At 30.3% G+C, this 12,586-nt stretch overlaps 1 protein-coding gene across 1 annotated transcript; it reads right to left on the bottom strand.

Moving 5' to 3' along the window:
• Positions 1-1,437: 1,437 nt before the first annotated feature.
• On the bottom strand, positions 1,438-9,719 carry LOC134275807 (uncharacterized). Its single transcript, XM_062758101.1, has 4 exons — positions 9,546-9,719; positions 7,663-7,767; positions 5,759-6,031; positions 1,438-2,145 (listed from the first exon to the last, which is right to left on the bottom strand). The coding sequence occupies exons 1-4, from the start codon at positions 9,717-9,719 to the stop codon at positions 2,062-2,064; spliced, it is 636 nt and encodes a 211-aa protein (XP_062614085.1). The 3' UTR covers positions 1,438-2,061.
• Positions 9,720-12,586: the final 2,867 nt, after the last annotated feature.

Here is a 12,586-nt window from a genome sequence, read left to right as displayed (position 1 = left end):
TATATCAATAGAAACTAAATGAGGATCACAGGTACTTTTTTTTTATTAAGATTGTTAATGCCATTTAGTAATATGATTATATGTACTATTGAGGTAACTTCTTTATCTTAGAAACAAGTACCTGTGGATATTGATATATTCTTCCACTCTCATAATAACCAGTTGGATATAAAGAAGAAAATGTACTAAAATAAACCAATTTAAACAATTCTTTTTCACAACGAATTGTTAAAAGTGCATATATATGTTGATTGTCAAAAGAATATAATATACTTCAATAATGACACGATAATTTATACTTTTTACTATATATATGCATTATCATTATTATTTTATACATGTTTTTATCTTTTATGCTGAAAAATACAGATTAGTGATTATACCACATTTCGTGTACGCGTGAATAAATAGCGCCGTCAATGATAAATATAATTTTATTAAAACAACCTCAAAATCTCGTATATTTACGTCAATTAGTTTTGAAATGTAGCATTTTTAAGAAGTATTGTTCACAAAACACATCACAGACACTTTCAGGATGTTAAGACAATTTATCTTTATTTGGTATTGAATCAATATTCAACAATTCAACAAATGGTTTAACGCGTCGAAAACATCTCAATTTCATTAGATCATAAGAACTTCTTATTGATGAAAATTGTTACACTGACTTTTAACTGTAACAACTTTGTTGTCCTGTCCTTCGTAGAGAGCTGAATAAGATAGGCACATCAATACTTACGCAATTGTCACAAAACATAACTTTGATTTGTGTGTATAGCAACAAGTGTTGCATGATAAAGTTGATTATTTTTTTTAAAGTTATATATGGCGTTTCTTAGCTAAAAAATAAAAATACGAGCTAAGGACTTAGTGTAGATTTACACGATATTTGCTATTTACGTTCAAATTAGATTTTTTGCCGATTCGGAACTTGAATATCCCCACGTTTCTATAGTTAAATTGACTTTTTAAAATCGGTTACTGTTTTAAATCTCGGATATCTTTCAAACGCGATTGATTTAAATTGTGTAATCTGCAGTTAAGTCCTATCTTTATATAAATTAAAAAAGACAAATAGAAATATCTTTCTAATTTTAGTCAGTCTGAACTTATCAAAAATACGCCTTATATGACTTTAAAAAAAAAGGATTTGAATAATGACGCTTTTATCATTTCATTTAAGCTAAATGATTCCTAAATCTGAGTTTGGTGAAAGTCACGAAATGCTCTTTCCTGTGTTAAATCCATGCCTTTTCATGTTTCATGTGTAAACATGTCAGGTTTGAAATTAAAAAGGAAATAAAACAGCATTCGCTTCTTGAGATAGATGGTGAATTTTTGTGACTGTTCCGGAATATTTACCGAGCAGTAACTGTCATACATATACACTGTACAAAAATAGTTCCTTGCATGATATGACAAATATGACTTAGATCTTATATGTTATCGTCCACTTTATTACATTTCATTCAGCTCATGCCTTTTATTAAATCACTGATTTGAACGATCAATTATTTACTATCAATACTATTTTTGCTTGAAGTTAAAAACATATTGTAATATATGAAGAGTTACAATAATTTTGTACATATTTACAGTAAGTTTCTAGTAGGATTATTAACAAATTAATATACATGTACAAAAGCAAATTGCAACAATACATTACCTCCTCTATTACTGTAGGGGTATTTACTATTTTTGGTCGAGAAATAACATTGTATTTAAGAAGTTGATAGAGGATATGGAACGAAATGAGAATTACAAATGCATTAATTGAATTTCCTATATTCACTGCAGTTCATCCACATTTATTGAAAATCTTATTTCTTTATGGTCCATGTCTCACCTCTCTGTTAAATGGACATATTGAAATATACCCCAGATCAATCAAGATTGATAATTTATGTTACAAGCATTTGCATGTTTAAACACTGGGGTGCATGACGCTTCAATCAGATAATGTATATGTTTGTATAGATATATAAAACTTTTACATGTTATTGGAATTTTGAAATTTTAATAGTAAGAGTTGTGAACACAGATTTTTTCCGACATTTTCTAGCTTGTTTTCTTGAACGTAACCGTTGTTCCTCCTCTCATGGAAATTCGTCCACTTGGTAAGCATTCATTTTCATATATAACCTGTAACGACAAAACAGTCTACTTTATATTTTTAAGTATCAAGACACAAAATGCATCATTTTCAATATTTAAAATCTTTGTTTTTAGTATACATATATATACAATGCCTAGATGTACATTGGAGTTTGTGATCTGAATATAGTTTTCTCTAAATTAACAATGGTATTTAGAGATTCTAATGAATTAAGTAATGAATGTACAAGTGTAATTTTATTTTAATCCTTGATAGAGAAATCAAAGAATGAACGAAAAAATTTAATATGACCGGAATACATTGTTTTAAAGAAATCAAATGATTTTATTTAAATTGATAAAAAAATATTCAAAATGCAATGCTTTACTCTTTCGTCTGTGTACTTTTCTGATGTACATTTATCATTCTTTTCTTCTAGCACTTATAGTTTATACCTGTATTTCTAACCAAAGTTCATGTATTCCTTGAACAAGAACCTAGTTGTCAAATATTTCCATTTTTATGTCACCTGAGTAAACTCAGGTGACCTATTGCTATCCGTTTTCGTCCGTCGTCGTGCGTTGTGCGTCATGCGTTAACTTTTGAACATTTTCAGCTTCTTCTCTGCAACCACTCAACCAATTTTAACCAAATTTGGCATAAAGCATTTATGGGTGAAGGGGAACAAAAATTATGAATTTCATGGTCCCTGCCCCCCTGGGGCCTTAGGGGTGGGGCCAAAACCACTAAAATTAATGCAATTTTTAAAAATCTTCCTCTTTACTCCTGTACAACAAGCAGTCAAACTGTTTGCATGATTGTAATCAGCATTGATCAAAATTGTGAAATTCATGGCCCTGGGGTCAGGAGTTCTAGTGCTAGGGCGGGGCTTAATTTATTATAGTGAAAATTTATTTCTTTGAAATTCATGGCCCTGGTACGGTAATGTTGAGGACTGCCTCTTCCAAAATTGTGAATTTATACATGGCCCCAGGGTCAGGGCTATATAAATAGATTATATAGTGAAAATGCATAAATTCTTTGAAAATCTTCTTCTCAGCACCTGGCCATTAAATAAACTAATTAAGTACATAGTTATGTTGAATAAGGCTGCCTCTTTCAAAATTGTGAATTTCATGTCCCCAGGGTCAGGTTTTCTTAGGTGCTAGGGCGGGGCTGTATAGATTATATAGTGAAAATGCATTATTTCTTTGAAAATTTTCGTTGCTCCTGGGCATTTAATAAACAAACCAAATACATAGTAATGTTGAATAAGGCTGCCTCTTCCAAAATTGTGAATTTCATGGCCCCAGGATCAGGGGTTCTTAGGTTCTAGGGCGGGGCTATATAGATTATATAGTGAAAATGCATTATTTCTTTGAAAATCTTCTTCTTTGCTCCTGGGTATTTGATAAACAAACCAAATGCAAAGTTATATTGAATAAGGCTGCCTTTTCCAAAATTGTGAATTTCATGGCCTCCGGGTCAGGGGTTCTGGTATTAGGGCGGGGCTATATTAATTATATAGTGAAAATGCATAAATCTTTGAAAATCTTCTTCTCTGCTACTGAGTATTAAACAAACTAAGTACATTTTTATCTTGCAGAAGAGCGTCTCTTCTAAATTGTGAATTTTATGGCCTCAGGGTCAGGGGTTCTGGGGTTAGAGTGGGGCTCTATTGATTATATAGTGAAAATACATTAATTGTTTAAAAATTTTCTTCTCTGCTCCTGAGTATTAAACTAATGAACTATGTACATAGTTATGATGAGGTAGGATGCCTCTTCCAGATTTGTGAATTTCAGGGCCCCAGGGTCAGGGGTTTTAGTGTTAAGGTGGGGCTCTAATGATTATATAGTGAAAATGCATGCATTCTTCGAAAACTTTTTCCTTTTGCTCCTGGGTAGTATGCCAGTGCTCTAAGTACATATTAATGATGATGAAAGGTGCCTCTTCCAAAATGGTTAATTTCAGGGCCCCTAGGTCAGGGTACTGGGGCTGGGGGTTACATAGTCTGAAAATAAATTAATGCTTTGAAATCTGTTTTTGGTATTAATCAACCATTTTTGATGAAATAAATTTCCAGAATTTTGAAATATGTGCCTGCAGGGTCAGTGGTTCCTGTGGCGTGGGGCGCACAGCTGGTTATAAAGTGAAAATGCATTTTCTCTGATCTACCTCTGGGTATTAAGTAACCAAAGTAAGCAAGTTAAGTGTATAGTTATGATAAGCAATCATGTCTCTTTCAAAATTTTGAATTTCATGGCCTTTGATTTAAAACACAACCAATTCAATTGTTGGAATGTTGTTACATGATACTCAGGTGACCTATAAGGCCCGTGGGCCTCTTATTTATTAACTGGTAAGTTAAATTATGACAAAATCTAAATTTCATTGAATTGTATTGAATGTCAGAAAATCTGAAAGTGCAGTCTCTTAAAGTACACGCTTGATGAGGGTAAACTTAATGGTGTTTATAAAACTTTCAAAAAACACATTTTCTTGAATTTTTGAATGCATTGTACACTTTATAAAGGAGAAGAAATAAAATAATTTTTAAAAATAAATTTTGATGACTAAAACCGACCCAAAAAACTTTGAAATAATAGCTTTGAACACTTCAAATTCTTTCTTTAAAACATTCAATATTAATAAAATATACCCATTTCTTCTCGACATTTTTATTGAAAAAGCGCTATGTTTGATTGCTAGAGTATAATATTCATGATTTTATCAATTAGAAGTTTTTGTCATTTATATTTTTATATAAATATTTCAAAGAAATACTGAGTACATGTTTAACCTTTACATTTTTAGCAATTTGATGGTATGAATATCAAAATTTAATATCGTTTAAATAACAATTATTTAAGAAACAAATTAAATAGTTATAATCAAATTATTCTGCATATCTTTAGTATAGACATTTTATACATGTATTTACGCTTTATAAACCGTGAAGCGTTATGATATAAAAAGAACGACGTGTTTCAACCCAGGTTTTTCGAAGTTAACGTGGATTTACTATGAGATGTATTGCTTATTATATAATTTTAAATTTTAAGTGAAAAAACAGTATTGTTTCACTTTAAAAATGAAATTAAAAAAGTGTAAAATTCAATTAATCTCTTTTCAAAATCTATTTTTTTTAGCAATGAAGATAATCTGTTTGAAAAAAATTGCGATGTAGCTTTCATGAAAGAATAACGCATCTTTTTTTTGTTTATAGAGTATACATAATCATTACGGAACTCTGAGGCATTCTGCTATGAAAAATTGTAAGACGGCAACGAAAATCCAGTATGTTTTACCGATAGGTAAATATTCCAGTACAATTTAAGCAACCTTTGTGTCCAACATACTAAGTAGCATAAACGCTACATGAAATACATGTGATTTCACATGTATAAACAATTTCCCAATATATATAATCAATATTGAATTTCGCATCTTTCGACGAATTGATTTTAAGTACTTCTTTTCGATTGATACGTATGTTAAGGTCCATTATTCTGGTCAATTGTTGCTAACTACAGGAACCGAGAGTTCGGGTTTCAGACAAGAACATTACAAAATTATATGAATCCTTTAGTGACACAACAGAAATATTTAATTAGGATTGTAGTTTGTTAAGGGTGAAACTTAAATACTTTCACATACCCTGCCTCTTCTCCGTACAATTTTAACTATCCACCTGTAACTCCTGTCAGAGGCAACACCTGGGACATTCACTACACTATAACAGTTACTACTAATACGCTGCACGTTCATTCTGAAAGGGTTCTGTACACACGGATGTTCTACACGGAAGCGCACACTGGCTTCCGCTATGGCGTTGTACAACGTCATATCCGGTGACAACGCTACGTCTGTTTGATATAAGGGGCCATCGGTGACGTCAGTTCTCCCATCTATAATCACATGGACGTATGGCTTTAAAAAATAAGATAAAATAGAAAAGTTTTTAAACTTGATTAATATAGCATTGACACGGATAAATGCAAATTTGCCATTTTGGCACATTGGTTCCAAAGAAAAAAAAAGGAGAAGATAACGAATTTTTTCAACAGGGCATGGAGTGGACCGTGGAAATTCCAGAGTTGCGAAAGAGTGCTTTCTTTACCTTCCTTGTAAAAACCTTAAGCTGAAAATTTTTTATTATGTACTTGTAAAGTGATTCGACATCAAGGTGTCACATTTTTACAAACCTGTTTCCACTTAAAGCATATATTCAAAGCAAAGGGAACATTCATTTGGCAAAATTGCTACATTTTACAAATTTATTACATAAACATTTTACGGTTTGATCAACACATGTTCAACTTAAAGTATTCAATGTATAATGAAAGGATTTTGAATGATTTTAAATAATTCTAGACTAGGTAAAACATAATGCTAGATAACGATAAAAGTGAAATGAAACAAATTCATATGTCTGATAACATGTAAAGAGACAGTCATTTTGCATAATAAAAGTTTTTGAAGAGTTATCTGCCCTTGATGAAAATTAAGAAAATTTTTGATTTCTCAAATTTTCTCCGGTGAATAATTCATTTTATTTTATGGTTTGATAAAGAGGGAGTTTATACATATTTTCACCAAGAGATTTGATTGAAATTCAAATTAATTTTTTTAATATCTTATGAAAACATGCGCTATCCATAGACTTCAATATAAAATTCAAGGTGAAATTAATTGGACAATAATCAAAATTATGTAAATTCCTTTGGTGGAGCATTTTTATTTGATAACATCTTTAAAATTCTACCATAATTAAAAATATCGGACCATTCATTTATAAGGTGCAAAATATGGTCGTTTTACATTGAATACTTTAAAGCTGAACACGATTCGTAAAAATGAATTTGTCATCCATATATGTTCGAGCTCTCGCTATATCTGCAGGCCCTATAAATAGAGACGGTCACTTAGTCACTGTTAAGTGTAATGAATTGCCACCAGTGTACATGGACTTATGCTATTTGATACTCAGTAGCGAAAAAAAAAATAGTTGTGTACTTCATCCAATGCAGGAGAGTAAGATACTAAAGACACTTACAATGGTTGCACAGGCCATTGCAGTATTCGAACAAGCACAAAAATATGCGTAACTGCAATAAAATATAAACAAAGGTAATGCAAAATAACCAGCACGAACACGGGTGGCCATTCCACGCCGATACCAGTGACAATAAAGCAGTAAAGTGTAACGAATTCGAAGAGAATACCTGGGTGTTGATGTATGGTAGATAATGATATCGAAAATGGCGTATGCCTATTTAAGTGTCGTGTTCAGCTTAAAGGTGATGGGGAGATGGGGATATACATTGTATTTAAAAGTTTTTTTTTTCTTTTTGCAAAATTCAGTTGTTAAAAAAATATAGGAAATGACAAAATCATGATTATGATGGAGAACATAAAATAGTATTTTATAAACTAGAATTCGCGAGAAATTTTATTTAAAAAATTGAAAGTGAAATTTCAGCAGGCAATTTAATGTTAATATGGCTTTCAATATCAAGAAAAGATACTGAAGGATTTTGAAAATTCCTTGCAATACAAACCCGATATGCCAACAAAGATCCTTGAGCTTTCTTATCAATGAGCTGTGTTTTGTCGTCCGCTATTTCATTATTTTGTTTGTTTCTACTTCTTGAAAGCAGAATTTGCTGTAAGAAATGAGAAAACTATGTTAACAGTCTATTTATCATTTTCCTTCACTTTCAAGAAATGATACATGCCACATGCTCTTTATTTACGTAGGTGGAGTTCATAAATTTTGCATATCCTTTTAGAAGGAAGTAAAGGTGAGAAATTTTGAGTATTCTTTGATTGATAATAATATTAACCAGAAGAGCGTACATGATATTCGTTTTTGTTGCTGAACCCTCAAATCTTATGACAATACTTTATCAGAAATTGATTATCCACCCACTCTATCCAATCTTTCACTTTCAGTCTCAATATTTATTAATTGATTTAATGGTCATTTTATCCATTTACATCGATAAATAAGACTATAGTATTCAATTTTAATAAGATGGAACTCTTAATCAATGCACTTAGATAAGTTCAAATTGGAGTCAAGTAGGAAGTACCCTATGTAATATCATGTAGAGAAACCTTCAATGTACTGAATACTAGTAAAGATTTCTGATAGGTAGATTCGATAATTATAATGAAATTGGATTGAAATACGATGTATAATGGTAATAATAGGCTTCATGAAAGTATATTATTTATGAATTGGCGATGATTTTAATTCACTTAAATAATAAAATGCTTTCTTTCGTTGTTAGTACGGGAATTAACGTCGCAGCTATTGCAGAAAAAATACATAACCCGCGTAAGCGGGTAATGTAATTTTTCTGCAAATTGCTGCGACGTTAATTGCCGTACTAACAAACAAAGAAAACATTTTATTTTTTATATTTATATCTGTATTAAAAATCATTCAAAGTAAAATTAAATTTGTTAAGTAATGTTTTTAAGATGAATATGCCATTGCATGTAGAACTGATGGAACAGCCATTGTTCAAGAAAAATACACACGTGGGTTGCTCAGTGTTGTTCGTGCACTGACTAACGGCAATGACTTAAGAAATAAAGGAGACAATATTTAGTGGATGTAAATATTTAGATATGAGCACCTTGGTCATGACAACTAGCACTAGGTTTGCCTTGTAGATTCCAAAGATCAAAGAAGTAAATTTTCAAAAAAAAAGATGCAATTCACTTTTTGAGCAACAGAGTATCGCCCTTACACCAAAACCCAACCCCACGGGTCTGCGAATTCATTGAAAGAATATACTTGTTGGTTTTTTTTTCAGATGTATTAAATTTCGATATCTTGAAGAAAAATTAGAAGGCATATTATAATCAAATTGATTTAATTTTGTTCAATATTAGTGAATGTTGTCTATTACATTAAATACAATGTTGCAATGAAATGAAATTTCAAGGTAAAGCATATAAAATGAAGTTTTCATCTTGATGATTACAAATGATGAAAAAATTAGATAAACGTAATTAAATATATTTTGGCTTTATAAGCCGTCTAAGAATTTAAATAATATTTTAAAGCCTTCTTGGTCTGTTTTGACCTACATTGTAAGATAAAATTGGTTTAAATGATGCTATTTTCACATGAAATTAGTATTTCTGTTTTCTTTCATTTATGAAACGTCAAAAATGAAAAGAATAAAATGAAAGAAGTATGTGAAAAAAGCAGTTAACTTTTTTCTTAATGTTATACAATGATAGTAGAAATGCTTCAAAAAGTAAATTTAGTATGCACCAATTTCTTGACACAATAATTAAACATTTTTTTAATGATTCTGATATTCTCTCTGTGTAAACTGTAGTACATGAAAATTGTTGAAGAGACAGGTTTGAGCTGAAATGATTGTCTTTTCAAAAATGATATAAACCAAGAAACAATACATACCTTTATTATTGCCACACCATTTTTGTCAATTCCACTTTGTGATTTTCCAATATATGGCTCCAAGATAAAATTTCTTAATTTGTACGGAGATGTCATTTTTGCACTTATTATATGAACAATTAAAATATTAAATAATATAAAAACACATTCTATCTTATCAGTGTGTAAATTCATGGTTCAAATGAATTAGTTTCTATAACAATAGTGTTGAAGTCAAGAATTCTTTTATAATACCTTCCATGAATATGAATGGACAATATTCTTGGATCAATACACGCCTACCACATTGGGTTCAGAATTTATGAATGAAATGCAACACCACCAAACGCTACAAGTGGCTAATATCTCCTTTGACATCTGTGCATCTCGATTTTGAACAAAGTGGCGCTTTGTTCTTCATTCCGCCCTCTAGCAAAAGGAAGGGTGCTGTTATGTAAAGATACAAATTGGAGATTATACTCAATATCGATAAATTAAATCGATATAAATGAATTAAGGCTATATATACCGTCCGTTATCTTTAGTGATAATTGCTTTCTAATTAAGTTCAGTCTTCTTCAACTACTTGTTGGATTTCCTTGACATCGATTCTACGAGCACTGCAATGAAAATGCAGTTATCAATGAAAATATGTAATAAATGAAGGATATAAACTGATATTTAAAATTCAAGATATTATTTCCTTTTTAAAGAGTAATAGATACACCCAATATACGTGTGTGTATCGGAATTTTATGCATTAAATAATGTGAAATTTTTTAACTGTTCCAGCCGTAGATATTGGGTGAGTTTTTTTTTATGTAAAACAGTTTTTGCTTCATGGCACCAGATCCAACCTTTGATGTTTAGGTTCGTATTTTCCCTGTTCCTGATTTGATAAATGGACTTTTGACCTCAAATACTGTTCGCCATCGCCTTATATTTCATTTTAGAATCTATTCAATAAATAAATAAATATCACACTTTCGGAAACTTAACAAAGTGCATTTCGCTACATCAACACGTACATTCTAATGAGTTTTAAAATAACTTAATTTCGGGAAAATGTTATAAACAATCTGCACTTTCTGGAAGCATCAACCTTTTTGATATTTTTCTGAATGATATGTTACATCTTGACTTTTGATATTAATTATCAAGTCTGCTTCAGTCGATTTCAGAATTATTTTCAAAGGTTATTACTCGAGGATTGGGAAGTAACAAAAGAAAAAAAGTAATTGAGGATACTATTAAGTTAAGGATATTCCAGTAAAATTCATCAAAATAGTTACGTGATATATTTTATATATCTATTTCATGACCTTACTGCACGTAATGTAATTTCTGACCTTATTTCTTTTGGTCTAATTACTATGAAACTGCAAACTCTTGAATTTTCTTTATGTTTTAAAAATTCCAGTCTTATCTGTCCGTGACAATGTTCCTGTCTCATTTCCTATGTATTCTGCTTTATTAATTATCTTTGCAAATAAAAAATTCCTGTAGTTACTTATTTGAAGACTAGTAGTACATTAGATTTAACTGGTTCAACTAAATGTATGTCCTTGTAAAAGCTGATCCCTAATTCCAATTGATTTTTCATGATTCATGTCACATATTTATGTTTTTTGACCAAAAGTCAAAGTTATTCTTTTTTAAAGCAGAAATTTCATAATACACTGGAAAAACTTATTTATATTAAGTCTATTTTAAATACTTTAGCTATACTAGAACTTTCTTGTTTTCCATATCTAACTTCATTCAGTGACACGTTATAAGCAACCACTTATGTCTTATATAATACTTTATTTTAAAACGAAATAAAATTTTAAATGCATAATTAAGACGAAACCATGACTCACTCTTTGTCTTGTATATCCATAATTCACAAATATGACATAATCTGTTATATCTTCCTCTTTCAATTAAAGAATATGGGGGAGAGAGTCCTACTTTCTGTAACCAGTATAAGAAATTAAGTTTTCAAAGCACCCTCCACCAAAAAAGTGATAAGTAAGGTATTTTAGTGATCTTATTAAATCTTTCATAATAGTAATAATACTTTCGACTTGTGGATCAAAATTATCTGATATACAATAAACAATATTAATTATATTTCTATTCAAACAATTATTTTAAACACCTGTGCTTGTTCTAAGATATTGGATTCATTTTAGAAATTTTAATCCAGTTATTATCATTTTCTATCCAAGATTAGAGACGTGGCTACATATATATATTTAAACACAATGTATACATTGCTTCTCTTAATTCCATTTTAGACAATATATTTTGTCGTTGAGTATATGTTATGAAACAACAAACAGAATATTCCTATAGATATTCCCAACATTTGTGTTATTTTATTATAATTTGTTCAAGGCTTCTTTTAAAATAATACATGTATTTTTGGTTTCTTGAAGATAATAATAAAAGTCTACATTTCTGTATACTAGTAGTCGTGACTTTTAAATTTCAAATAATCAGAAAACGATAATTTTAATATACAGCGCATTTTGTCATTTTCCAGGCAATTTGTTGATACGAAAAGCCGCAAGACATAAAATATAGATTGAGAGTAATAGTGGTGACAACATATATCCCCTTGTACATATACTTAACCAGCTGAAAAACTTTAATTATAATTCGTAATTCTAACAAAAGTTAATCATATTTTATTCATGTTTTGGTGAAGTCATATTTTTAGATTATAAATATCACTCTTGCTTCGATTCCCTTTGTTTCTTTACATGCTTCAAACTACATATATACCAACAAAACATTGTGTTAAACGTGATGGCTTCAACTTTTTCTAACGTAAACGTGCCTTTTTTTATGTTGCCATAACCATTGTCACCTGTTTACTTGGCTGGTTCCATCTAGCAAGTATTACGTATGAGCAACTTAAAAAACAAGGCAAGTTATAAAAATAAAATAAGTTGACGAAAAAAAATATCAACAGTCTCGTTTAAAGTCAACATTTTGCATATTAAAGTCAATGACCTTGGCAGTAAATAAATCTTTCATTAAGACAAATGCTGACTGATGGCTTTTTGCCATTG

This window comes from Saccostrea cucullata, unplaced genomic scaffold (genome assembly GCF_032062105.1).
Source record: "Saccostrea cucullata isolate Sc308-1 unplaced genomic scaffold, CSIRO_AGI_Scuc_v1 ctg880, whole genome shotgun sequence".
Taxonomy (NCBI): domain Eukaryota; kingdom Metazoa; phylum Mollusca; class Bivalvia; order Ostreida; family Ostreidae; genus Saccostrea; species Saccostrea cuccullata.
The sequence above is the reverse complement of the archived record's forward strand: the minus strand, read 5'-3'. Positions and strand labels throughout refer to the sequence as shown.

Coding starts and splice junctions, on each gene's coding strand:
- LOC134275807 (XM_062758101.1), bottom strand. CDS start 9,719: ATGAATTTACACACTGATAAGATAGAATGTGTTTTTATATTATTTAAT. Junction 6,032..7,662: donor GATCTTTGTTGGCATATCGG/GTTTGTATTGCA, acceptor TATTTTTTAAAG/CCATACGTCCATGTGATTAT. Junction 2,146..5,758: donor TTGTACGGAGAAGAGGCAGG/GTATGTGAAAGT, acceptor TTGTCGTTACAG/GTTATATATGAAAATGAATG.